Source organism: Papaver somniferum, chromosome 7 (assembly GCF_003573695.1).
Source record: "Papaver somniferum cultivar HN1 chromosome 7, ASM357369v1, whole genome shotgun sequence".
In the NCBI taxonomy this organism is placed as follows: Eukaryota; Viridiplantae; Streptophyta; class Magnoliopsida; order Ranunculales; family Papaveraceae; genus Papaver; species Papaver somniferum.
The window spans coordinates 186,055,143-186,082,021 of NC_039364.1; the positions used below are offsets into that span (position 1 = coordinate 186,055,143).

The 26,879-nt window shown below is 36.8% G+C and overlaps 2 protein-coding genes and 1 pseudogene across 2 annotated transcripts; 1 reads left to right on the plus strand and 2 right to left on the minus strand.

Annotated features, from left to right (window-relative positions):
* Positions 1-963: 963 nt before the first annotated feature.
* LOC113295689 lies at positions 964-5,257 on the minus strand (annotated as a pseudogene).
* On the plus strand, positions 5,242-14,606 carry LOC113299178 (golgin candidate 3-like). Its single transcript, XM_026548142.1, has 15 exons — positions 5,242-5,679; positions 6,492-6,590; positions 7,083-7,199; positions 7,840-8,004; positions 8,238-8,376; positions 8,460-8,524; positions 9,208-9,378; positions 9,526-9,639; positions 10,523-10,666; positions 11,677-11,973; positions 12,080-12,145; positions 12,741-12,943; positions 13,026-13,080; positions 13,463-13,648; positions 14,073-14,606. Exons 1-15 carry the CDS (start codon positions 5,449-5,451, stop codon positions 14,436-14,438), a joined length of 2,418 nt encoding a protein of 805 aa, XP_026403927.1. The 5' UTR covers positions 5,242-5,448; the 3' UTR covers positions 14,439-14,606.
* Positions 14,607-15,692: 1,086 nt separating this feature from the next.
* Positions 15,693-16,959, minus strand: LOC113295690 (RNA-binding protein 2-like). The gene is made up of 5 exons (XM_026544017.1): positions 16,843-16,959; positions 16,411-16,660; positions 16,253-16,314; positions 16,090-16,171; positions 15,693-15,892 (listed from the first exon to the last, which is right to left on the minus strand). Exons 1-5 carry the CDS (start codon positions 16,957-16,959, stop codon positions 15,693-15,695), a joined length of 711 nt encoding a protein of 236 aa, XP_026399802.1.
* Positions 16,960-26,879: the final 9,920 nt, after the last annotated feature.

The following is a 26,879-nucleotide window of genomic DNA, read 5'->3' on the forward strand; positions in this document are numbered from 1 at the left end:
AAATTTCTTTTTCTATTTTTCTAATGACAAACTTTCCCTAATTTCAGTTAAAATTGAATGGCATGAAGACAAAAACAAACCCTTTATTTGAAACATCCAGCTCATAGATATCACAAATGTTACAGGAAAATACCACAGAAAGATAAATTCAACAACAACAAGTTTTTATACCGACTCTACAACGGTATCCTCGTTCTCCTCAGCTCCAAATGTAGAAGGATCCATGTCTATAGGTGTCCGCAACCAGTTTTGCAGTAAAATTAATTCTTCTACAGTTCGGGGCCGTAAAGAACTTCGAAAGTAACCAAGTATTCGCTTTCCAGTACTGAAAACAGATTCACTTGCAACTGAAGAGATGGGAATCGCAAGTATATCTCTTGCTATGAGTGACAGAATGTCAAATCTAGCAGCATTACTGTACCACCAAGTCAATATATCAAATTTTGAACCTTCTTTCTTGTCTTTGCTTGGTGAGTAAATCGGCTCCAATAAATATCTTTGCACCTCTGATTTGTCAAAATTCTCAATTGTAGACAGTTGGTTTTTACGTTCTTCTCTACGTGCCTTGTGTTTTTTCTTTCTATGTAACGTAGAACCAGAACTCTCTTGACTAGGACTACCATCAGTTTCACCTTCAGACTCTGGCGAGGCTAACAAAATTAATTAGATTAAAATTCCGACGGAAGTGTTGTCCACCTACTTCTTTGTCGACGCCGTTACTAACGAACGGTTAAATACTTGATATAAACAAAGTGTAACCCAATTTTTAATATTTCAACCAATAAAGTTATGCCAATAAGAAGCGAGGGTTTCATCACCGTTCGATCGTGAGAGCTTATTTTGTCAAGGCTTCTAAGGGAGAAGAAGATTTGGACATTACCAAAAAAGCAAGTAGAATGGGACATTAGGAAACCTAAACCATGTCTGCAATTTCATCCCCACCAAAATTAAAAGAAAAACTGGTAGGATAATCACTAGAAGTCCTTAACATAGCCTAATCAAGAATCATTACAACCCCGTGATATTTTTTCGAGACTGTTCGTCTACAGTTTGATGCCTTGAGAGATCTAAGCAGAAATAGAAATAAAGAATTCAAGGTAATATACACGAAGTCCTCCAGTGTCCAAGTTGCCAAACACCAAATTTGATTTCTTAATATTCTTCACCAGTAGTTGCCACAAGAACATTCACCGTTCCTGAAGTGGTGAAACCGCCTACCATCTCTTACAACAATTTCTCTCTCAACCAACTTTGATATGAACTTGAAGGCAGTGTGACAATCCCCACACATCCTCAAGTTCTTCAGAACTCTGACAGTAGCTCCACGAGGCAACTTTAGAAGCCCAAACCCTACTGCAAGTCTCTCACTATGAGTAGACAAACCATATTCCTTCTGCTCAGATTCCATATCGTGTAACACATACTTGGTATCAGGGACATAACCCAATTTCCTCATCTTAACGCCCAGTTCTCTAAGATAAGTATAGACTTCGTGCACCTGTGGGTGGCTTGTGTCATCTACCAAGAAGACATGAACTTTGTTTGCCACCTCCAACCAACTACAGCCAGGTTCCTTCTTGACCCCTCGTTCCCTCATCATCATCCTTACTTTTGCCATATCTTCCCTCCGTCCGGCGTCAGCATACATATTAGCCAGCAGAATGTATGTCCCATCATGCTGAGGTGTTAACTGAAAGAGCTGATCTGCAGCTTGAATACCCACTTCCATGTTACCATGAATCCGACAACCATTAAGAAGTGCCTCCCATATAGGTGCCCCTGGTTTGAAAGGCAAGTTTTGAATCAAATCATTAGCTTCTGAGATTTTCCCAGCTCGACAAAGTAAATCAATGAAACGGGCATAATGATCTTCATCAGGGGTTATTCCATAGACATTATCCATTGATTCAAAATACTTGCATCTTTCTTTGACCAGACCTGAATGGCTACAAGCAGTGAGAACGATTAAGAAAGTAATACGGTCTGGTTTAATATTCTCTTGCAACATCAGATCGAAGACTTTTAGTGCCTGAAGTCCGTGACCATGTTGTCCAAGAGCTGTTATCATGGAATTCCAAGAAACAGAGTCAATGTAAGGCATCGTATGAAATACTACATGGGCTGCTTCAACAACCCCACATCTTGCATACATTGTTATCAATGCATTTCCTGCTGAGAGGCTTGAATTGAACCCTAACTGAATAAGCTGAGCATGGAGCTGCCCCCCATGTTCCAATGCTCCAAGAGATGCACATGCGGTTATTGCACCTGCAAACGAAAAGGATACATATACATAAGGACTATATCCTGAGCGTATAAATTTATCTCTTACATCTATATGTCCTTTGGGTTCAATTCTATAGCTCCAGATTCAATGATATTGCATTTTCTCTTAATCACAAAGGGATGGGCTCAGCTATAACCTTTACTCATTCTTATATGGTATTGGTTCATTTTTTTAAAAGCCTGTCGTTGTTCCTCTATGTATTCTAGTGAAAAGTTTTAAGCCCCCAAACACACAAATGTATGCACACCTGCGAACGAGTAATCACATGGAGCAAGGCCCTCGGTTCTCATTTGGTCGAACAGCTTCAGCGCATCTTCTCCATACCCATTCTGTGCAAATCCCGAAATCATCACCATCCATGTTAGGAGATCCTTTTCTGGCATAGCATTGAACACATTTTTAGCACCATCAATTCGTCCAACGCTAACATAACCCGATAAAATTGCATTCCACGAGACATGGTCCTTCTCCAACATACTATCAAAAATTTGACGAGCCTGGTCGACTTTCCCACATTTACAGTATAACGTAACCAAAGCATTGTTCACAGGTAGTGCAAGTTTAGATGCTGGCCTCCATCCTGTCCGCAGAATAGAGCCATGGACTTGCTTACCAATAAGAAAGAGTCCAGAATTTGCACAACCACTTATTACACTTGTATAAGTAAACTCATCGAGCTCCATACCCTCCAAATGCATGCTTTTAAACATCTCTAAAGCCTTTAACATGAAACCATGTTGAACATAACCTGAAATCATCGTATTATATGCAACCTGTAAATTTTCATTCATCCCATCAAAAAGCTCCCTTGCAGATTCAATCTCTCCATTCCTAACATAACCAGTGATCATATTCATCCACGACAGTTCATCTCTCTTCTCCATTTGATCAAACAATTTCCTAGCATCACTCATTGGAGATAACAACGAAAATCCACATTTCACATAAAGAGAAATTAATGCATTTAAAACTGAAACGAATAAATCTGCTCCCGCTTTGACTACATTACAATGTAGCTGTTTACACTCTCTTTCATCATGAGCTACAAGCGCTGCCGCACTTAGAAGACTAGTGTTAAGAATTTGGTGTTTCTTCTTCTTTCATATAACGGATTACAATGATTTATATAGGAATCATTACTTGGTAAACAAATAACTTCTTTCCTAATACGACCCTTTCTCAAAACTAACATAAAGAGTCCCAATTACGGCATATTCCATAACAGTCTCGGATTCTTACTGAGCTGGGAAGTCTTATTCTGTAAGACTTTCCTAATCAATCTCTAAGAGACGTGTATAGTTGAGACTTTCCTAATCAGTCTCAGATACGCGTCTCAACACCGTGTCTCAATACCCCCTCAAGACGGAGCATGCAGGTCACAAATGCCCATTTTGGACAAAATAGCATGAAACTGAGCTTTCCCCAACGACTTTGTGAATATATCCGCCAACTGTATTGTGGTAGGAGTATAAGAAGGTATAATAATTTTTTGTATTACCGCATCCCCGACTAGATGACAGTCCACTTCAATATGTTTCGTTCGTTCATGAAGACAGGGTTCTTCGCAATATATATTGCTGATTGACTATGGCTTGTGTATGGTGAACTCCCAAATCTCTGAGTAATTGTTTCAACCATTTTAATTCACATGTAGCCGCCGCCATGGAACGATATTCTGCTTCAGCCGAGCTACGAGACACAGTTTGTTGCTTCTTAGTCTTCCAAGATACTGGTGAATCTCAAAAAAAAAAAAACCATCCCGTCAGTGAGCGCCTAATCAGTCTCAGATACGCGTCTCAACACCGTGTCTCAATAACTAGCAAACGTTAGATTATCCGGTTTAAACCCATATTTTCTCATCTCATTAAAAAATTTGACTGCATTATAACCGTCATTATTATGTGAAAACCCAGTAATCATTGCATTATAAGAAACCGTATCACGAATACTTAAAGGGGCTTCATCAAATATATACTTAGCAAAGTTTACATTTCCTAACTCAGAGTAAGCCGATATTAGAGTTGTTCTTGAGACAATATCTGGTTTAGGAATTTTATCGAACAAATAACGCGCATACACAATGTTATTTGATTTGCAATAAATATCGATCAGACGATTGAGAATGTGGCCTCGTGGCTTGAAACCAGAGGTACTGGGCAAGAGAATGAGATATGGGATTCTGGGTACAAAGAACTGTTGAGATTATTAGTCCCACATGGTTGGGTTATTTAAGATCCTGCGGTTTATAATCTATTAGGGCCTTTCCACTCATTTCCAATTGGTTTTGAGTTGGATACCCGCAGACTTTAATATGGTATCAGAGCATGCTATTTGTGTCGAGTCAGTTGACCGCACCTTTAATCTGCGTCACCCGATTTATTTGTCCACGTATTTGTAAGACCCACCGAGGCTACACGTGAGGGGGCGTGTTGAGATTATTAGTCCCACATAGTTGGGTTATTTAAGATCCTCCGGTTTATAATCTATTAGGGCCTCTCCACTCATTGTCAATTGGTTTTGAATTGGATGCCCGCAGACTTTAATAAGAACTGTAATTGTGCTGCGTACCGGTTTGCGATGGCACGGACATCTGTTTGGTGGAGAAGTATAGAAAGAGGCGGTGACGATGATGTTATGGTGATGAAATTCTTCATGGTAACGAAGATTGTCTAGTATCATGATTCTATAATGGTTCAAAATCTTTTTAGATGGAGAAAACTCAAATCCCCAATCGCTGGAAACAGGCAAAGGGGCCAAAGGGCCTTATATATATATGGGTTTCTGCGTCGATTTGAGGTGAAGAAGAAAGAAGAGAAAAGAGATGGGTAGATGAAAAATCGCATTTCTATTTTACCCCTGATATGTATTAAAATTACGAAAAAAATGGGCAAGAGAAAAAAACAATGGAAGTATTATTTTGTCTTTCAGTATTACACGATAGTAAGTACATTAGTATGAAGAGACCGTCATATATTTAGTTGTTTGTCTTTTTAGATCTACCAAATTACTACTACATTTTTTTTCGAAGAATTTACAGGCCAAATTCACGCGAGAAATCCATAATAATTTTAAGGATACATTAGCAGGACTTTGTCTGGTAAATTAGGTTTTTGGTTATTGGGGGAAATCAAGAAAGATAGATTTGAGTTGAATTGAATTGAATGATGTGGAATTCACTGGCAAATATCAAAGAAAATTTAAATCAAATCGTTCTTGAAGTTCAAGATGCTACAGATGGTGAAGAGTTTGAAATCTATCGATCTAATTCTAATTCTGCTGCTGAAGATTCTCCTATTTTCAATCGGAGAATTTCTCATCGGTTTGCCCAATCTAATAATTCTCCTCTGCGGTCACCTATATCAAGTGGTGGTGATTCAGCTCTCAAATCTGAGGTATTTTTCGTTTTCTTTTTCTCTCTTTCTTTTAGTTGAGGTTAAATGTTTAATTAGTTTGTTTTTGTTTTTCTTTTCCTTTAAACATTTTGAAATTAGAGAAATAAAGCTGTTTTGCTTAGTTTAACTGCATTCTGATAATATTGACCTCTTCAATCAAAGTGATGCCACAAAGCATTCCAAACTTTTCGTTGATGCATCTCTGAGCAGTTTGCAACCTCTTAAGGAAACTGCTAATCATAGGCATATAAACCAGTATGCACTTTTTTGTTTTGTTTTGTTTCAGTTCACTGAAACCTAGATTTTAACAGTTGAGTCATGTAAGAGAAGTTGTGCTTAAGAAGTTGAATAGACATATTCATGGAAGATGTACAGTCTTGATTCTTTGCGACTATGACACAGTTTCCTCAAGCAGAACATATAATGCCTGAAATTCGGTTTGGGAGAATCTGTTATTATTTATATAAGTACATAATTTACTCAAAGAATCATAGGCTGCCAAGGTGCCTTTGTTCATCCAGTATCCATAGATCATTTTAAAGTTGTTCAGATGTGTTGTCTAAATCTTAAAAGTCAGTCATGTGATGTTCCTTTCCGTATCTATCTCTCGACCCTAGTATGGTTGTTTGAAGGAATTTAACAATTTGCTGTTTTTCTTAGTTAACCTGTTTTTTGGTCATTGTGGTCCGAAGAAGTGTACGCGGGCTTCAAAACTGTTTGGTGCACATTAATTACATACATTTGCTGATCTGTTGTTTAATAACATTGTCATGCCCCAGAAACTTATGTTGCTAAGTTATTGTGCTTTGTAGATTGAAAAATACAAAACAGAGATTCAAAAATTCCAGGCATCTGAGGCTGAAATTAAAGCATTGTCGGTTAACTATGTAGCATTGTTGAAAGAGAAAGAGGTAACTTGATGTGGGTCAAAGGGGTTCATTTACATGTTTATTAGCCCGTTTGTAATTTCTGTTGATAAGCATGTGGTGTTTGATCAAGTTCCTGCCGAACTGAGAATTTTGGAATTCCGACTGGCACCTTTGTCAAGAGGCGAGAGTTGGTGCTTTAGGGTGTAGGATCCCTCCATAGGTCCCAATTTTTCGTATTGGCCATAGTCTCGAAGGCCTATTATGCGTATTGGCCATCCTTAGACGTTATATTTTGAGTGGTGTGCGTACGGGGAACCATGTTTTGGGCTTCTTATTTTTCAATAACCAAGTTGAAGGGAGTTTATTTTCATATTTACAGTGGGCATCTATCCTTGTAGCACTTTACTAAATATTAGCAAATGAAAAGGCCTCTTTATCCTTAACATGTACAAACTCCCATTTAACATTTTATTGTGTTAGTGATCGAGGTTTGGTTAAAGCAGTAAATGGTTAGATATTGCTTGTTTGAAACAGGAAAAACTCTCCAGATTGCATGGAGAAAATGAGATGCTGAGAAAGAACTTGGAGGCAGCAAATGCTTCGCAGCATGCATCTAAAAATGAAACTTTCAATAAAAGAAATGTACATAAGGTATTGCATTTTGCATTTATTGTTCTAAAAGAGATCAACGCGAAATTATCTATTTAATGTACATACTCTCATTTTACGTTATTCTTGTATTGTTGCTTAACTGGTTTCACACTTCTGCATAGATTCAAAGCTATCTATCAGCCTTTCCGTAACAATATTTTTTTCTGTTACTGTTCAAATAATCCATTCATTTCGTAATTCTTTACACAGTGAGTGGCCCCCTGTCTCTCTTAATATCTTGTGCCTGATAATTGTAGAACAAAAAAAAAGAGCAGGCTTAACTAATTTCTGTGCTTTAATATAAGGTTTTCACTCCAGTTCCGAGTATATGATTATGCTTAGCAGTCTAGTAACTTTAGTTAGTTCTGTATGTTCTTACCATCTGGTGTTTGTATTCACATACATAATCTTCAGGTCATGATTCCTCGCTACGATTATGCAAATTTTGAAACTTTCAGGCGTACTTTAAAAAAAAAAAAAATCCCATGAAGCTTTAGAACTTTATTCTTTCACGTGTAATGACTGCCTTGTTGAATTACAATACCATTTTTGAAGGTTTCAACTTTCAGGTTCTCACGTCTTCATCAAAATTTATGTACATTGTCAAGTCTTTGCTGATGTCTATTTGATATTGATGTAGGGGGTTGGTGAACAATCTCCCAACAGGCAACACAAGCTGACAGCTCATGTAAACAACCATTCTATTGGAAACCACACACACAAAAGTGTAATTAAACAGGACACTTTTAGCAATGGGAATGCAGATACTTTACGGTCTGTTGAAAACCTTCCGCGGAATGAAAATGTAATGGGAATTTCCTGTTTTTCTTTCGTGTAGCACTGTATATTTTGAGTCTTAAGTTTCTTTTGTTTTTTTCTTCTTCAGCTATTGGGATTTCGTTCTCTGGCTTATTATCGTGCCTTAAGTAAACTATGAAATCTCCTTAAAACTACATATAGTATGAGATGAGTATGAGAGTTAATTTAAATATACACACATATTGATGAGCTTGGTAACAGAATGTGAATGCTTTGTAGGAGCTCGCAGATTTGCTGGAAGAGAAGAACAGATCCCTGGTGGCAATCCAAGCTAATTATGATTCAGAGATAAAGAAGTTAAAGATGGAGCTTGGTAGAGAGCGTGAAAGTTCAGCAAACATACATTCAAAATTTACTGGTACTTTTTGCTGAATGTTAAGATTTAAGTTCGCTGTATCTTTTATTTTTGCTTTCTTGTCTGATTCATCTGTCTCTTTCTAGAGGAACAAAAATTGAATGAATCTTTTCAGAAGGAGCTCCTTGCTTTGAAGACGCAGAAAAACAGAGTGAGTTCTGCCTGAGACTTTTCATCATAGTCTCGCATTCATTTCTCTGTGTAGATATAAGATTCATATATTGATTACTGCTGCTGCACCAGTCATGATATCGCTTTTGTTTGTTTGAGTACGGAATGGTTTTCGAACTTATTTACGTGATGTTAACATATTGTTTATGTCTGGTGCACTAGTCATGGTATTGCTTTTGTTTGATATAGCCCATCATTGCACTTGGCTTTCTTGGACATTCAGTGAAGGACATGTTCATCCTCCCAATCATTATCCATACGGGATTGACATTATCTCAGTTTTTACCAGATATTTAGTGAGTGATCTTCTGCATGATAGACTGTGTGGTGTATTATGTTTTGTGGGTGAAAAAAATCTGTAGTTATCTTCCAATTTGTTTGAGTGACTAAACCACCTTTAGTTAAGCTGTCGGTGCAACAGAATTCATCACACTTTATCAGTCACCCATAGCGTGGGTTTTTACATAACTTGTGTTCTTAGGTGGGAATGAGAAATGCCAAACTTACAGTTCCAGGCCTTCCGGCATAGATCCTCTTTTCTTCTCTTTCAGTCATGCATTAAGAGGCTGACTGTTCAGTTCCACATCTTCTGTTTGTTTGTTTTCTCATGTTTTATATGTTCTTTTTATCATTTTTAACTGGGATTTTGTTATTGGGTTGCAGGATATGACTGAGATGAAACAACTACAAAATCAATTGAATGATAAGTTATCAGAAATCAGACGACTTCAATCAGAGCTGACGAGAAGGGACAATGAAGAAGAAACAAATGAGATTATTGAGCGATTAAAAGGAGTTATTGCCACCTTAGAGCAGGAAAACACCAATCTTAAGGTCGATGAGTTCAGTCTGTTCTTTAGTTGTATATGTGAACGAACACCTTGTTGCTTGTTGTTGCTAGTCTTTTCTTATGAAACTTGTTCTATAAGGATTAATTTTATGGAGTCCTAAGTCTACCACATATTATATCATTTGTTGTAGATAGAGAAGGCTGAACTTCAGGCTGTCGTAGAAAGAAGTCCAAAGTCTTTACGTGCTGATGGTGATGCGGATAACCCAGACTCTTCAGATAGTCGTCCAACTAAATTAAATGAGGTATTTACGCTTATGTTGGGTGTACCAGGATCACATGTACAATTGTATTAGTTGAATATCATTAGTTTTTATGGACCTTATGGCCGAGCATTCCTATGGTTTCTAATTGCCGTGCTTTAGCTCTTTTCATCCGGAGTACATTCGAAAAGAAGTTACTCTCTCTGTAAAGCTTAACCAGAATAAGCATTCATGGGTTCTTTTTGCTATTATGCATCAAATAAAAATTTAATATGCAGATTTCTTGCATTCCTATATATCTTTGAAAAATGGCAAAGATATGACAATCAGCAGTTGAAATTGCTGGAATTAGCATGAGAAAGTTGCCTTTTTGAAATGTTGGGTGTCATGAAGAAGTTATTCTTCAAGTCTTATCCACAATTTTTGTCTCTATGCCCGTGTAGCCCTCTATTCTGTTGATTGAATGAACTTGTTGGAGCTTAAATAATGGATTTGTTCCACGTTGTGCCGCTTGCCGGCTTTCAAAACTGCAAGTGCTGGATTTTTTTTTTCCTCGTAATTTTACTTGTTTCTCTGATTGTTTTAAGATATCATGAGATTACTCTGATTCAGTTGAACTTCACTAAACAAGCGTTATTTTATCTCCCATAGGTACATTAACATGACCTAAAAATTATGTTTACTTTTATATATACGTTCAAACTTATCTACTAGCTTATTACCTTAAATCGCTTGAAAGATACGTATCCCTTCTTAACACAATTTCAGAAAAGCTCAGAAGGAGAAGTTTTACATTCAATTGTAATATGCTCATCATTTTATCAACCCGGCATGTGTGTTGACTTTTTTGGACGTCTTATCCCACATACTAATAATTAAATCTAATTTTTCCATCTCACTCGCTTTACTTTATTTCATCGTGAAGGCACATTCATCTGTACAGTTCCCGCAAAAGGAAGAAATGGAGCTATCCATGCAAAAGTTAGAGAAGGATTTGAAGGAAGCTTGTCGTGCAAGGGATAAAGTTTTGCAAGAGTTGACTAGGCTCAAGCAGCACTTGTTAGATAAGGTTGGTTGTCCTCAACTTTCTTAATATGCGATAAGTGAAAATTATGCTTGTGTTTTGCTTCATTTTCGTATTCTATTTCTCTAGCTTTTATTAAAATTAAGAGTTTAAAGACCGATTGATAGAGGTGGTTCACTTTAGAAGTTGGAACTTTGTTGTTTGATATATATGACAAAGACATGTTTTTCTACTTTGACTCTATCAAAACTTATGGTTTTATCTTGTGTACTATTCCATTAACTTGTTAAAGGATGTTGGCATACTGCTACCTGATATTAGTATATATACAATTTATGTGCAGCCTAATTTGGGACTGTTATGCTTCTCTATTGTTTGAGACTTCATATTAAATATCTAATTTTGATCTTGTTCAAGTAGTGATTTAAGCAACCTAGCCAGTATTATTCTCTTGTGCTAGCAGAATTATCCACCATGAAGTGGTTTGACTGGAGAGTTTTTTTTTGTGTTTTCGATTATGTAAGTCTCATGTTGTTGTAAGTTGGGGTGGTAAAGTTCTCCAATAATTCCAAATGTATGGAGCAGAGCTTCAAGAACGTAGCGCATTAACCCGACTTCATATACCCTTTTTTTCCCAAGCAGCATCCTTTGACTTCATCTTGCTAGGGTCATTCCTGTCCAAATGTTAGTTGTATTGTCTTAGTTGGAGACCTGTTCTTTGAAAAGGTACTCTGATTTGGGTGCTTTTTTTAAAAAAACAAAAACAAAAAAAAACGATGCTTTTGATGTAATACTGGAGACTATTCAGCAATAAAGTTGGTTACCTAGCACTTCTCAGGGGTAAAAAAAGAGCAACCCTTTGTGGGTCTTACGCTGCAAAGTTTTTGGTTTTAGCATGAGGGGCATCTATAAAGATTTTTGGGTACCATTGCCTTGCAATATTTCATGTGCACGCACGAGCAAAATGTTTTGTGAAATCTGGTTCTGCATCTCTTGGTTTATCTTGTTCGTCCAGCTTCAGAGTTGAATTTTTTTTTCCTGCAATCTTTGACTAGGAACTTGAAGAATCAGATAAAATGGACGAGGATAGCAAAATCATTGAGGAACTTCGAGCAAGTTGTGACTACCAAAGTTCAAAAATATTAAGCCTGGAAAAAGCTCTACAGCAAGCGATAACAGACCAGGAAGAGGTTAAGAAGAATAATAACGATGAGCTTCAGAAGTCAAAGGAAATGGTCAACGATCTTAAGGAAAAGCTATCTAGCTGCATGCGCACAATTGATGCTAAAAACGTTGAACTTATGAATCTTCAGGGTGCTCTTGGCCAATATTATGCTGAAAGTGAAGCCAAGGTAAAATTCATATCTACTTCTGTGCATATGTTCTTTATTTAAATGGGGTACTCTATTAAGAACTACAATGTAATTATGTGTTTGCTGGTTTTTTACCTTTGCACAGGATCGCCTAGAAGGAGATTTGGCTCTTGTGAGAGAAGAATTAGCTAGATTGTCTGAGCTTTTGAAGGTATGGTTTTATAGCTATTCTTTCTTCCCAAAGTATCCTTTGCTTACAAATGTGTGAGTGTCTTTTAATTTCATTACTACATTCTTGTCTTTTACATATCCTAGACTAGATGAGCATGTTTGTCACTATCTCATTTTTTCTTTTTCCTGTTCTTTCTTCCATTCATGTTTTACTTTACACGAAGATGGTTTGATTTGTTTCTGTTTTTTATGCTGTGGTACTAAGTACCGTACTAAGTTTCTTGTCTCTTGTTGTGGATCCTTTTTCTGCTCTTTCAACCTTTTTGTACTTCTTCTAAGATGGGTATATGATGCGCTAGTTAGTTACTACTGTACTAGAAGTAGGAATATGTTGCTACCCCTTCACAAGCCATTAATATGTGTACTTTTTGGAATGTTATTCTTATGCGATGATTAATATAGTCAACTTCATAGCAAACAAAAGTAATAAAAAAACAACATTCTATTTTTCACGCTTCCTTTATATACGTTTTGTCTTGGTGTGTAATTACTTTCATTTTTCAGCATTTTAAAGATGACTAGTACCCAAACCGTAAATATTTGATTATTTATTTTTCTTTTTTGGTTTCAACTAGGATGCAAATCAACGGATAGACATTGCAAAGCATGAAAAGGATGAAACACTTGAAAAGCTTTCACAAACTGAAATGTTGCTCTTGGAAGGAAAAAGTAGAGTTCACAAACTGGAGGAGGACAATATGAAACTACGCCGCGCTCTTGAGCAAAGTATGACAAGGCTTAATAGAATGTCTGTTGATTCAGACTTCTTTGTTGACAGGTTAGTACATCTTTTATGATGTTTTCATCCACCTTAATGATGGAAGCCACCTTCTAATGATGGATGGCTAATTCCATTGCAGGCGAATTGTGATTAAGTTACTGGTGACCTATTTTCATAGGAACCATAGTAAAGAGGTAAGGATCGTTCTTCTATTAAAAACTCATTTAATAACACGTATTCAGTTTAGAATGTACATGCTCAGGATTGTCCTCTGCAGCAGATGATGTCATGCGCTGAACATCCGAGGTCCACGATTTCTAACCAGGAGATTTTTGCTAGATTAAACATTACCAGATAGGCAGATAGTTCTGGGAAAAGAATATCTCATATTAGATGCTTGGTCCTTACTTGTTGCATAATAATGTCCACCTTGATTTACCAAGTTGTAGTCAACGTAAAGCAGTTGTGCCGTTTCTTGTTTACCCGCATGATGTAATACTGAATTTCACTTTAAGTTGTGAAAAGAGTGTTAAATTAACATGCTCACAAATGGATGGAAAACTTGGAGATTGACAGGTTTTGGACCTTATGGTTCGCATGCTGGGCTTCTCTGAAGATGATAAGCAAAGAATAGGTATGGCGCAGCAAGGTGCGGGTAAAGGTGTTGTACGAGGAGTTCTTGGTTTCCCTGGACGTCTAGTTGGAGGCATACTGGGAGGAAGCTCATCCGAAGCATCCGCTCCTGTGCCCACTGATAACCAGGTTAGATTTTCTTAGTTGATGATACTGTCTTCACTTGTTAATTTTGTTAAAGTATACGCTACTTGGGAAAAAGCCCATCTGAAGCATATGTAAAGTAGAAGATTTCGACGAATTTTCTCCTTTAAATTTTAGAAATAGTCATCACAAAAGATCTTAGATTTAAGCAAGTGGGCATTTTTTTGGCCAAGGAACCAAAATCACATGTTTTCTAGGCAAGGCAAAAATATGAGAAGGAAATCTCTTATAATGGCCGTGATGTCCAGTGTAACTTGTAACGGGATGTTATGTGGACATGCTATTTTGTGTAGCATGCATGAAAATAACTCTTGTACAGTAGGATGCAATTTCAACATCTAAAGAGTAAATGAAAATACTGATGTAATAGATAAAGGACAGGGACTAACAGATCACCTTTCTTTTTCAGTCCTTCGCAGATCTATGGGTTGATTTTCTTCTCAAAGAAACCGAAGAAAGAGAGAGAAGAGAGCTCATGGAAGCCGCTGCTAATTCCAAGGGCGACAGCGCAGAGGAAAAAAATTCAAGCCTGGCAGGTAGGGCTGGTTCTGTTTTGGATTATAGAACAAAGAATTCTGCCTCTAGTTCTTCAAGGAATTCATCAGTTAATCGCCCGAGCAGCTTAAGTCCACTGCCCCCTCGAGGAAATCTTCTGCAGCCTGAAAATTCAGATACCGAGTTTTCAACAGTTCCTTTAACCACACCGGTCTATCAATCCCCAGGGAACAGTTCTCGGATCTCAGGTTTCTTTCAACATACTGAGAATGGTATCTGAACGTTGTAATTAGTTGAGGTACAGTAATTTTTCTGATATTGTATTTTTAGTTTTTATGTGTCGGGTCTATTTATTTGCTAAAGGGAAAATGATGCTCAGGCCCCACCCATGGATAACCCATAATATAAGGCCCTTAATTAAAAGAAGTTTAAATCTAGGCCCCAAATTTAAAAGATCTTGATACCCTTATGCATATTGTCAAGCCTATAATTAAATAAAATTTAAATCTAGGCCCGAAATTATTAAATCTAGGCCTGAAATTATTAAAGTACATTGCGAATGTGTAAATAGAAGTTACACATGCATATGGCAAGTGTAACCAAAAGTTACACATCCTTACGACATGTGTAATGCAAAGTTACACTTGTATATATATGCAGAAAATAGACATCAAAAATAGAACACAAAAAAAAATACATGTATTACTTTAATATTCATTAACAACAATTTTTTAGCATGTGTAACTAGAATTTACACACACATCTGTCTAATGTAATTGAGAGTTACATATGTGTCTATCTAGTGTAATTGAGAGTTACACATGCATCTGACTTGTGTATTCAGCGTCAACTCCAGTTCCAGCGAGACCATTACCACGTTTAAGCAATTAGCTTTTATGAAGTTATCTGAAACCTGAAATATAACAACAAGCAATCAATATTTATAAGATCAAAATGAACAGTACATACACCAATGTATATTCAGTTTCACAAGCATCTGACTAGTGTAACTAGTAGTTACACATGCATCTGAATTGTGTAACTGAGAGTTACACATGCATCTAACATGTGTAACTAGGAGATACACATGCATCTGGCTTGTGTAACTAGGAGTTACACCTGTATATGGAATATGTCATTCATCATGAACTTGCAAGCCTAAGTTACCTAAAGCAAAGTATGTGTAAGTAAAGGTTACACATCTAATTAGCATGTGTAACTAGAAATTACACATCTATTTAGCATGTGTAACTAGAAATTACACATCTAATCAACCATTGCTGCTCCCCCATTGCCTCAACCATTGCTGCTCCAATCAGAACGTGTATCTATAAGTTACACATCTAACTAACTAGTAATTCAATTAGAACGTGTATCTATAAGTTACACATCTAATTAGCATGTGTAACTCTTAGTTACACATCCATTTAGCTTGTGTACCTAGAAGTTACACATCTAATTAGCATGTGTAACTAATAGTTACACATCCAAAAAAAGTCAGATAACTTACAAAAGAAGACAATAACCAACCTGATTAAACTTCGGCAAGTCCCCAGCTTCTAGAGCAAAACCCCTTAAGGCAGAAACAGAGATTAGCAGAGCACAGTCGCTGAAAGCAAAACTCAGGGATGTCAAAAACATTTGTTGCAATATTTTCAGCATATAGAGGCACAAATGACGAAGCTTCAGTTGTATTTATTTCTTTGTTTCCAATGCTTTTGCAGTCATACCATACTAAGCACATTGCAGCAAATAGGTTGTTTATGGTAAATGGTATATAAAATTATTTAGACATCAATCCAGTATACTTACTGCTTATTGTAGCATGATAAGAAGTAGTAAGGAGACAAGGTAAAATGAATTTGTGTATACAGATGATGCTAAGTTTCACATAAAGTGAAGAAAGAAGAAGAGTAAGCTTTTTTTTTCACCTTGTAAGGTGTCCAACACAGTTGTTGCCTGTGCAGGATTGATAAAATCAACAAAACACGGGACAAGTGGATCTTCTCCAGACTGCAACAAACAAAATTATCCTGAGACCACGAGTACGAAAATAAAAACCTAACTATGTACAAGGATACTGGATTCACTTACATGACGAGACTCCTTGCTCACAAGTCTCACTTCTTTAAAACCTACAAAAGGAAGAAAGCTATTTGCAAGCCCAAATGAAGGTCTAACAACTGATGACAAGATGAAAAAAAGCGTAACAAAGAAATACATGAAGATATAGTCTGCAGATAAAAGGATACGAGACACTTCGCGTCGTGTACAAAATGCAGGAAACCCTTCCACAAATAAAGTGGTAGATGCATCTAGAAGAAGGGGAATCTCTTGTTTGATGCTTGGAAGTCCCATATACCTGCTCTTAGGAGGAACCATGCCTGGAAGAAGGGGAAATCTCCGAAGACCAAGCATACGTGGATCATCCATCTGATGACCAAGCATTCCTCCATCACCTAAAGATCTACCAGATTCTTCACCACTAAACGACAGAGCTTGCTGAATGAAAATTCAAAACCATACAACTCAGTACCATACCGAATATCCAGAAAACACTTTTTTGTAATGTAATGTAATTTACTTACTCCTCCACACCGCAAGTAACGATCATAAGCTGATCCAAAGGACTCAGTATCATTTTAGAGTACCTAATTTATGTAACTTCATCAAGCATATAATACCGCATAAACAAGTGTTTCTAATCTAAACAACAAATCCAAACTAAAAACATATCCAAGTAAACAAACCTTGTACTTAGCCACTTCCTCACTCACCTTAGTTTCCAGTCTTTTCAGCATGAAGTATAACAGAACGCTTCATCATAGTGTTCTTTCCCATCAATACAACAGAATCACCACGTAGACCTTTACGGATACCCTGTAACTGTTTGGATCCAACTTGCTTAATAGTTCACCAAGCATTCAACAGAGTATTCATAGATATAAGTGCTTAGTAATCCATATCAAACGGCAGGCACACACACCACAAAATCTATATTCTTAGCTGATAAACACAATAACACAGTATAATTTCTAGTTTAACCAACACCAATATCAGATTAAACCTACTAATAATCTGAACTGAGAATCATTTCAAAGATTCGCAATACCAAAAAATTGAAATTAAACCTAAAATTAGATCGAAATTTAAATAAACTTACTTCCGATTCTGAATAGTATGACTCATGTAATCAAATAATTGAACCACAGACCCCTTACGAATATCGTCATTGAACAGTTTCTCATTCAACTGAGTTTCTAACACAGCATAATGAGTCGAATCTGAGTCAGAAACAAGTAATCAAAGCCGATCTTGTGATATTACCAGTAGATTTTATATCTAAATACTTGAACTAGAGGTTTTAAGTTTGTATCGCCTCAAAGAATAGATGAAATCGCATTATGAGTTCATTTCACAGACATTTTCAAATTGAAATGTAAACAACAACAAATAAAAACATCAACAATAACAAACAAATTCGTGCCTGGATTCAATTTACTTATTTCTTCACCACTCATACTACCTACAGCTCCAGCACCACCACCAGCTCAAAAATCCTTCTCTAAATCCTTCACCTCAACTAAATTCCTACCACCATTTCATGTAATCTATCATGTATAAATGAAAATCAAAAACTAAAAGTGAAAAAAATTCAAATCAAATCTATGGGTAATAGAGAGGATGATTTACTGATATCGAATCTCAAATCAGTTATTAGATCGAAGATAGAAATAGAGGTATACAACGATTTTGACGATGAACAGATCGGAAATTTTTGTTCAATTTTTTTCCGAAAGTTCTACATCAAAACAACCAGAGTAAGTAGATGATGGTGAATCTAAGCTCTGATGTCGATTCAGATAAGTCGATTGAAAAGCATCTGAAGATTTAGGTTTTGAAATACTTTTCTGAAATTTGAATCCAAAATAAATCAACTAAAATCTCTAAACCGAAGCATCATCACAAAGAGAAGAGGATACTTACCTGTATAATTAGCTTGTTGATGAATCTGAGTTGAATCTGCAGATTAGTTGATTGAAATCTTCTCTCGGATTCGTTTATTCTACTGTAAAATCATACAATAAAACTAGAAGAAGCGTTGAATTAAACGTCATCGACGGATATCGGTGGAGCGAGAATCGTTTTCTTGCTCTCTACAATCGTTTTCTTTCGGCATGATCAAAAAACCCTAATTTTCTTCAGAGCAGAGACGAGAGAGAAGTAAGAGAAAGTGAAAATGAAAATGAAAATGAATCTGGAAATGAAACATATAGCCTATTTCATTAGGTATATATAGTAAAGGGCATTTTTGGTATTACGAATTTCTCCCAAACCCTAAACTTTATTACCAAGCCCTGAAATCTAAAGTTTTGGGCCTAGAAATATTAAAAAGTGAAAGTATGGAGTTGATAGGGGAGGACCATTTAGTGGGGCTTCTATATATTGAACCCATATAGTAGGGGGTTCTAGTATTTTTCACTTTGCTAAATTCGTTTATAATGAGAGAAATGTATTGTATCTATTGGTTTAGTAATCATTGGTTTCAGGTTGATAGAAAACGACTGTCATATCTGGTTCTGTTTGGTTTAGGAGCGCCCTGGGGGTTGAGCCGTTACATCTTAAAGATAACAATTTCATGATAACAATGTAAGCTGGTCGCCGATTTTTCCTCTATTAGTTATGGAAGAACGAAAATGATTTATACACAACGAAGTGTATGCACCGTGTGAGAGGGGGTGGGGCTCACTCATGCCTCAACCCTATCCCAATGCAGAGAGGGTGACCTTTCTGCAGTTGGATCCTCTCGGTGCATACACTTCGTTGTGTATGTAACAAAGCCGATGGAAGAATGGCACAAGCAAACGATAGAAAGGCGATATTACAAAAGGAGTACTATGGTTTGCCCCTCATTTTGATAAAAGAAAAGTTTTGGTGAAACTAACTACTCCCTTGGTCCCCTATATAAAGGCAGAGTTCTGGATTTTGATTAGCCCATTAGATGGCGGAATTCCAATTTTAAGATGACTTTTTCTTTACATATCACGTATATGTACTCTTGATGTATGGTATTAACATAAATAAGTTTGTCTTTTTGCTTCTTGTCTTGGGAATGAGACGACGAGTAAAACAGGAAAAATAGTGAATATTTATGAAATTAATTTTTTTTTCTTATTGTAGGAGAGTTGGTAACTTCCGCCTGCTTATATATCCTGGCGAGATTGGGGTATACCAGATTAGTTGGGATATACCTAATGAGACAAAATTTGGGTTATTTTGAAGTAAAACAGGACACCCCTTAACCTTGTACTTTCTAGATGGCTAATATATCCTTGTTAAAAATCTGATTAGCTTAATTAATTAAGTTTAGATTGATTAATTGAGTAGACTAAAAACTTCTGAAATTATGAATTGAGTAGATTAAAACTTTTGTCTCATGAGTTCAATCAACACTTTCAGTTCTGAAAATGTGAAAAGTCGGCAAGGTCGACGATTGAAGACAATGCCGACTAGCTATGGCCGACAAGGTCGACGAATGAAGAAAATGCCGACTAGCTCTGGCCGGGTAGGTCGATGAATGACGAGGATGTCGATTGTATTATTTTTGACACACAGGAGACTGTTGTAAATGCTTCAGTAGTCGACATTTATTGATTTCGTACCTTGCCGTCTAACCATTATTCGGCATCTATTTAACTTCTCACCTTGTCAGCTAAGTTATAGTCGACACTGTAGTAATCTTACTACCTTGCTGACATTTGACTATACCCAAACGAAAACATATTCTTGAAAGCTGTAATTCACTTTATTCATGCAACTTTTGTTACTACATTGATTGAAACATAAAATATAACTCCTTGTCGTAGGAATAACGAATGCACTTAGCACGTACATCAAGTCTTTGAACCCCTAGGCGACCCTAGTGGACGAGTTATAGTCTCGTGAGGGTTTACATAGAGGTCTACCCACAAAACCTACACAAAATCTTCTAAAACCATCAATCTTCTTCGGAGGAATCCGAGTCCCATTCACTCTCCATCATCTCCGGGGCATACTCCGAAATCTTGGATACCATGAAGTGATAGCTTGCATCAAATGCGAATGCTTCCCCCTTTTCCTCCAAGTAGCGCGCTTTCACCGATTCATGCTACAAAAACACAACACAAACTTACTTAGTCAGTGGTGTTTCATTGGGAGATAAAACAACATGGATCACGTAAAATAAACCACAAAAATACTTACAAATTGTTCAATGGACAAGTTAAAGTGGCTATCATTCAAAATCCGTTTTTGGATAGCTAAAAAAGCAAGTATCGCATTTTCTATGACTATGTGCCTATCATGGATCTGTTGAACACTTCTTCCATTCGGATTCCCAAGCTCTTGCCTATATTTGTTGTATACCCTTGCCCAAAAGATTTCGGCATCTACCCTTACGGAGGACTGATTTCTAACTCGAGTTTCCGCGTACCATGCTTTGGTGATGGATAGATCTTCATTTGAATCAAATGATGCCATTGCTTTGTATGTAGAGGTATTGGGAGAGTTAAAAAGAGTATATGATGATATGAGCTTTGGAGAGTATATGGAACTAGGTGTGTGTTGCTTTGTAGAGAGAACTAATGTATTTATAGGATGGTGCCCAAATTTGGCCGTTAGGGTAGTCAATCAGTGCAGTTGTACTTGCAAAAATTTGAATTTTGAACTCGCCGGCTAGGTTTGTGTTTCCCCAATATGCCGACTAACAAACCGTCGGCGGGGACGTAATTTTCTTACCCTGCCGGCTATGACAATTTTCATACACAGGAGAAGGTGATATTTTGTTGCATATGGTCGGCAAGCTATTTGTTTAATACACCGCCGACTAACACATAGCTGGTAGGGTAGTAATTTTCTTACGACGTTATGATTTTTGTAACACAAGAGAAGGTCATTTTCTGCTGTTTTAAGTCGGCAAGGAATTTGTTCATTACATTGCCGCCGACTAACAAATAGTCGGCAAGGTTTTAATTTTCTTACCTTGCCGACCCTGGTATCTTTCTTGTTCTGCTGTCAGGGCCGGAAGTCTGCCATTTCACAACCTTGCCGGTTCTCGTTTAGTCGGCACTGTAACATAACAAAAATTCACTCAAGACCCTGCCGACGATATTATTGAAACTTAACATCGCTAAACAAACCATTCATTCAACAACTAGAAATCCAACATTTGTTCAAAATGAGAAAACATGTGTCCCATAAACCTTAAAAAAACATTTGTCCAACTATTAACCTTAACATTTGTCCAACACATAAAGAAATAAACTAAAAATGCATTCATTCACGACCACGACCACCGCCACAGCCCCGTTTATCATTTCCACGACCACTACCGCTACCACCACCACTGATACGAGCCATCTTTTGTTCAACATTCCTCTTGGCTTGTGCTTCCCTTTTTAGTTGAGCATTAGCTTGCTGGAACATTTCGGTGGCATCTTCATTGTCAACATTGATAGCATAGTCAATGTGCTTAGTTTGCTCTTCAATTGACAAATGCTCTACTCTTTCTCTCGAGAAACACATCATCTTCACAAGGGTCTTCAAATGCTCCTTCTATTAAACAACAAACAATTAATAAAATGATTCGATAATGTAATCTTAAAACAATAAGAGCAAGTCTAAAATACTTACAAAGTTCTTAAGACTTGTTGTTGGATCTTTCGGTGGCATCTTCCTCTTACGAGCCGTTTGTTCAACATTCTCTTTCCTACTCACACTAGGACGAGCAAAACCCCAAGTACCACGACATGTAATCTTCATGAGCTTCATGACCTTCGGTCACCTCGTCCAAAAGACTCGTATCGATTTTACGGTCACTTCTATCGTCCCAATGAGAATTCACTGGTGGTGGAGCGTAACAGACGTCAATACTTTTTTGGGACGTGTTGCACTCCCCCCTTACCACTTTAAAGAACGGATCATCACCGAGATGAGGTACATCTTGGATGTAACCCAGTTGTCGCAAAACCCGTTGTGGATCGTACATTGAAAATCCTTGGGGGTAAAACAAGGGACCGTAGTATAATGCAACATCATCTCTCCTTTTCCTTATACCTTCATTTCTATCATCTCTATAAGGATCAAATATTACCTTATCCGCAGTCATTTTGTCCAAGGCGACTAGCATGTTGATAAGCTGTTATGGCATATCCTTACCCTGAGCACCACTAAAACTGTATCTCTGTCCTCTTGGCTTATTAATCGCAAGCTTAGTGTTCACTTTGATATGGGGGTTTCCTTTCACCAAAGAATGGAAGTGCTCATATACCCAAACCTATGCAAACACAAAGTTTAGTAAGAATCTTATGTCAAGTGGCCATAACGTCATCATAGTGCTTGAAGCTTGGTGCCTCATAAGACGGATAACGCGCTTGTGATCCCAAGTATCAAAAACACAAAATTAAAACAAATACAAACACTTGAAGCAAATTTAAGATAAATAGACACACTTAAATAAAAACAAAGTTTTATTGAGATTACTTATGATAACACCATGGATTTCACGTGCCCATGAGTCTTTGTATCCAAAAAGAACATGTCCACCATCTTCTGGGGTCCCTAATGGAGGCTGACCTGGTTTCAGTGCGACCTTCAAGTGACTGGGAAGCATGTGGGAATCGGCTGGTTCAGTGATAACCCTCTTCGATCTTCCGGTAGCGGTTGTAGTTGCAGTTTCAGTTTCAGTTTGTTGATCATTACCTGTTTTTTCTCCACATTCTTCTTCTTCTTCTTCTTCTTCCTCTTCAACAATTTCACCATCCTTATCTTTATCTTTATCTCCATCATTATTATCACCATCATCATTACCTCCTCCAACAGGTGACATGTCTTGATCATCATCATCATGCTCATCATCTCCTCCAGCAGCCGAAGTTCTTTCAACACCATCATGATCATTACCTCTTCTAACAAATGGATTTGATTGGTATTCATCTGGAGTTTCATCTGAATCACTGGGTTCATGTGGTGGTTGAAAATCATCCCGTTCACGGATCTTGAGCGTTCCCGGATCAACTAATGCCCCTCGATGTGTTGCAGTCAAGAGCTTTTCACCAACACGAGGAGGTATTGAAGGAGGAGTAACATTCTTCTTCTTTCCATTTTGCAACCTAAACAAGAAAAATTAAAAAGAAAAATTCAATAGTCGGCAGGGTCGACAACTATAATCTTTGTCGGCTAAACAATAGTCGGCAGGGTCGATAACTATAATACATGCCGACTAAATAATAGTCGGCAAGGTCGTATTCAACTAACATGCCGGCTTATAACAACTCTGAACACAGTAGATACAAGGATTTTTCACATAATTAGTCGGCAGGGTCTATAACCCATACAATGTCGGCTAAAATGTAGCCGACAGGGTGGTATTCAAATACCATGCCTACCTTATGACTTTAGGCATCAGGAGACACCAACATTTTTCAAAACACTCCGCCGACGGGATAAACAATTATAACCCAACGACTGTAAAAAACATATATCGCCGGCAAGGTATTAAGGTTGAATACCTTGCTGACCCTGTAAAAAGCAGTTACAGATATTACACAGCTGGCATGATATTCAACCTAAGAGCTTGCCGACTAACCCTAAATATGAAAAGTCGGCAGGGTCGTGAATCAGAGACCCCGCCGGCTGAATAACTGCAGATTCACAAATTTGACTTTTCTGACCTAATTTGACATGCAAACATAAAATTGAAGTACTGAAGTGAGTTTAAGTAGGCCCTTACTTTCTCAATCGCGCCATTTCTTCGGTTTGAGCGGCGTTGATTTCTTCTTCTTCAACGGTTTTTTTACTGCGTTTGTGTTGAACTAAATTTGCAATTCTGGGGTTATACTGATTATGTTTTCTATTTGTTTGTTTGAAACGACCAGCCCACGGTGGCTCCATGTTTGAAGATTAATCGTAATTTTCGAATCGACGATTACAACGAATTAATCGACGAGTTTTCGATGGTGGTGTGATGTAGAAGCCGGTATGGTATGGTGGGGGAGAAGAAGAAGAGAAGAAGATGAAATGAAAAAAAATGAAATCTGATTAGGGTAATAAGAATTATAATGCACAAGGATATTTTTGTAACTATGTCCATTTTAATACCCCTAGCCCTTCAAACGAGTCCCTTTAAAATTGGGTATACCCCAATTAATCTGGGTATACCCCAATCTCACCAGGTTATATATGGGGGTGTATATGTAGGGATGTGGTATTTTTTATTTGACGAACTTATGTTTCTCTTCAATTCTCGCGAAGGTAAAATGACGACTCATGTAGAGCGACTGCGGATTTTAAAATTATGGTGAAACCTACGGATAAATCTGAGGAACTCACCATGTTCCCTGGTCGGTTTTATTTACCTTCCATCTAAAAGTATTCTTGTCCGGTTTTCAACTCTGTGGGTACGACACCTGTTGTAGTTAAACGAGGGTGCCAAATTTCCCGATACATAGTTATCATAGAGCATCTCGCTAGAGTCAAAGGTCATCCTACATCGAAGTCTAAAGTTCTTCTGTTTTTCAAAAAGAGATACTTTCACTTTTTTATTTTAGCCTAAAAATAGAACGATTAATTGGGGGATATGGAAAATAATTGGGGATATTTTACTGTTCATGTCGGCATGGTTTTTCAGTGCCGACAATCAAAATCGGCATGGTTTTCCCATGCCCACATGAACAGTAAAATATCCCCCAATTAATCCTTCTAAAAATAGACCAAATTAAAAAAGTGTAAGTATTTTTAAAAAAGAAAAAACAGAGATAATATTTTATTTTGTGGATCATCACTACCTGATACAAAAATATAGTTATCTACTTATTATAGAGCATCTCCGGTGCTAGAGTCAAAGGTCATCCTACATAGAAGTCTAATATTTTAATTTGTGGGGTCATCACTACCTGATACAATTAGTCATCCTATGCAGAAGTATATATAATATATTATTTTGTGGGTCATCACACAATACACATCATTGCATGATACAAAAAATATGAAAATAATATTTTTCATCTAAAAATTCATATCCGCTACTCAAGATCTTATTTAATAAACTTTATTTGAATTTAGAGACAAAATAGTGATGTGGACTTAAGATCCAAGATTATGGAGAAAATCCTTCATCCCAACTTAGCCGTGTTATTTTTCCTTATGACATAATCCTTGTCTTGGAGATCAGAATTTCGTGGATTTTTTTTTAAATCTCAGGTGTATGGCTTTTTTAAGACTTTGACGTTTTGCTTTGTACTAGAAATGCACTTAGTGTAGGCCCGATGACGACACACATTCCAAACATTCCACTCCAAAAAAACAGGAGCGTAAAATCAAAATTATTCAGTATCTCGAGGGAGGAATGGACTTTTGAATTCAAAGTAAAGCAGATATTTTCATGTTTTAAACTTCTTTGGAAATGCTGACCCATTAGATTCTGACTTTGGAGTTGATCAACTAAAGTTTATTGCTTTGTATCGGTTTAGAAAGTGTTCGACTTCCTATTCCGGTGAGGATCAACCTCCTAGCTTTATGTTCTCTCCTATTTTTAAGGTTTAGTTATTTTTTTTAGTCTAAGGTTTGTTAAAACAATAAATTACTCTCTATCCCAAATTCTTTTGGCAATGTTAATATACATGGATATGTCATATAGGTTTGTTCCATAAAAAAATGTCAAACATTCTAAAAAAAACCACATTTCGGAGATACCCTACAAATTGGGGGATACTTTTTGTTACAGTCGATATAGATTTTCAGTGCCGATTGTTGCAGTCGGTATCGAAAAATCATACCGACCGCAACAAAAACTATCCTCAATTTGTGAGGATATCCCCTATTCTCCCACCTTCTAAAATAATTACTTTACCCACATTAGGGGACGACATCTCTTTATTTATCTATTAACTTTTCCTTTTTTTAATAAATTTGGGAGTCATTTCTTCCTCTTTTCTTTTTTAGTATATTAAGGAAACAAATTTCTCTTACGGATAAATTAGGCAAAAACATGAAAAAATAACATAAGTGGTTGGTTTTCTTAATTCTTGAGCAAAACCAAACAAAAATTATTCGGAATCGGAGGAAGTAAATAAAAAATTATTAGTTGGCGTGTGGAAACTTATTACCCACTGACACATTTAACAGATAATAGTGTCGTGTTAACCGAAAATAATTAATTAGTATTTGCCAACTATATCTTTGCGAGTAATTTAAGTTTAAATTGACTTATTATTTTCAAACTCTTAATAGTTATTTAAAAACAATTAACTGTCGGGTTTTCTTTATATATCATAACCTCTTCTCCGACTCAAATTGCCCAATTAATTGAGTTCTTAATGAATTTTGCATCTTCATGTGTCACTATAGTTTAAGGGTCGAATCCTGTAACAAAAGGTTTTGACCAAACCTTTTTGAGAAAATATAGTATCTGTCTGATTTTATATATCTAACGGTTCTAATAGTTACTTTATTACTTGTTTGGCTGAGCAAAAATCAAAATTCTTATATATATACTACTCTGTGGAAAACAAAATTGGTATTTGATCAAAATTGATCGAAAATCAAAATAACATTCTCTATTAATCTTAATGTCTGATTATTAATAAAGTCGCTATTATAAAGATTTAAGATTTATGTCTTTTTAATTTTTTCCCCGCATGAATCAAAATCATGTATTTAAAATTACGTGTTGGCTGAGAATCAG

What these genes read in the sequence shown, in the direction of transcription:
- LOC113295690 (XM_026544017.1), bottom strand. Translation starts at nt 16,959, where the DNA reads ATGCTGAAAAGACTGGAAACTAAGGTGAGTGAGGAAGTGGCTAAGTAC. An exon ending in TGAGCAAGGAGTCTCGTCAT is followed by an intron (nt 16,172 to 16,252) that starts GTAAGTGAATCC and finishes TGTTTGTTGCAG; the next exon opens with TCTGGAGAAGATCCACTTGT. An exon ending in TGTGTTGGACACCTTACAAG is followed by an intron (nt 15,893 to 16,089) that starts GTGAAAAAAAAA and finishes CAATGTGCTTAG; the next exon opens with TATGGTATGACTGCAAAAGC.
- LOC113299178 (XM_026548142.1), top strand. Translation starts at nt 5,449, where the DNA reads ATGATGTGGAATTCACTGGCAAATATCAAAGAAAATTTAAATCAAATC. An exon ending in CATTGTTGAAAGAGAAAGAG is followed by an intron (nt 6,591 to 7,082) that starts GTAACTTGATGT and finishes TGTTTGAAACAG; the next exon opens with GAAAAACTCTCCAGATTGCA. An exon ending in AGGAAAACACCAATCTTAAG is followed by an intron (nt 9,379 to 9,525) that starts GTCGATGAGTTC and finishes CATTTGTTGTAG; the next exon opens with ATAGAGAAGGCTGAACTTCA.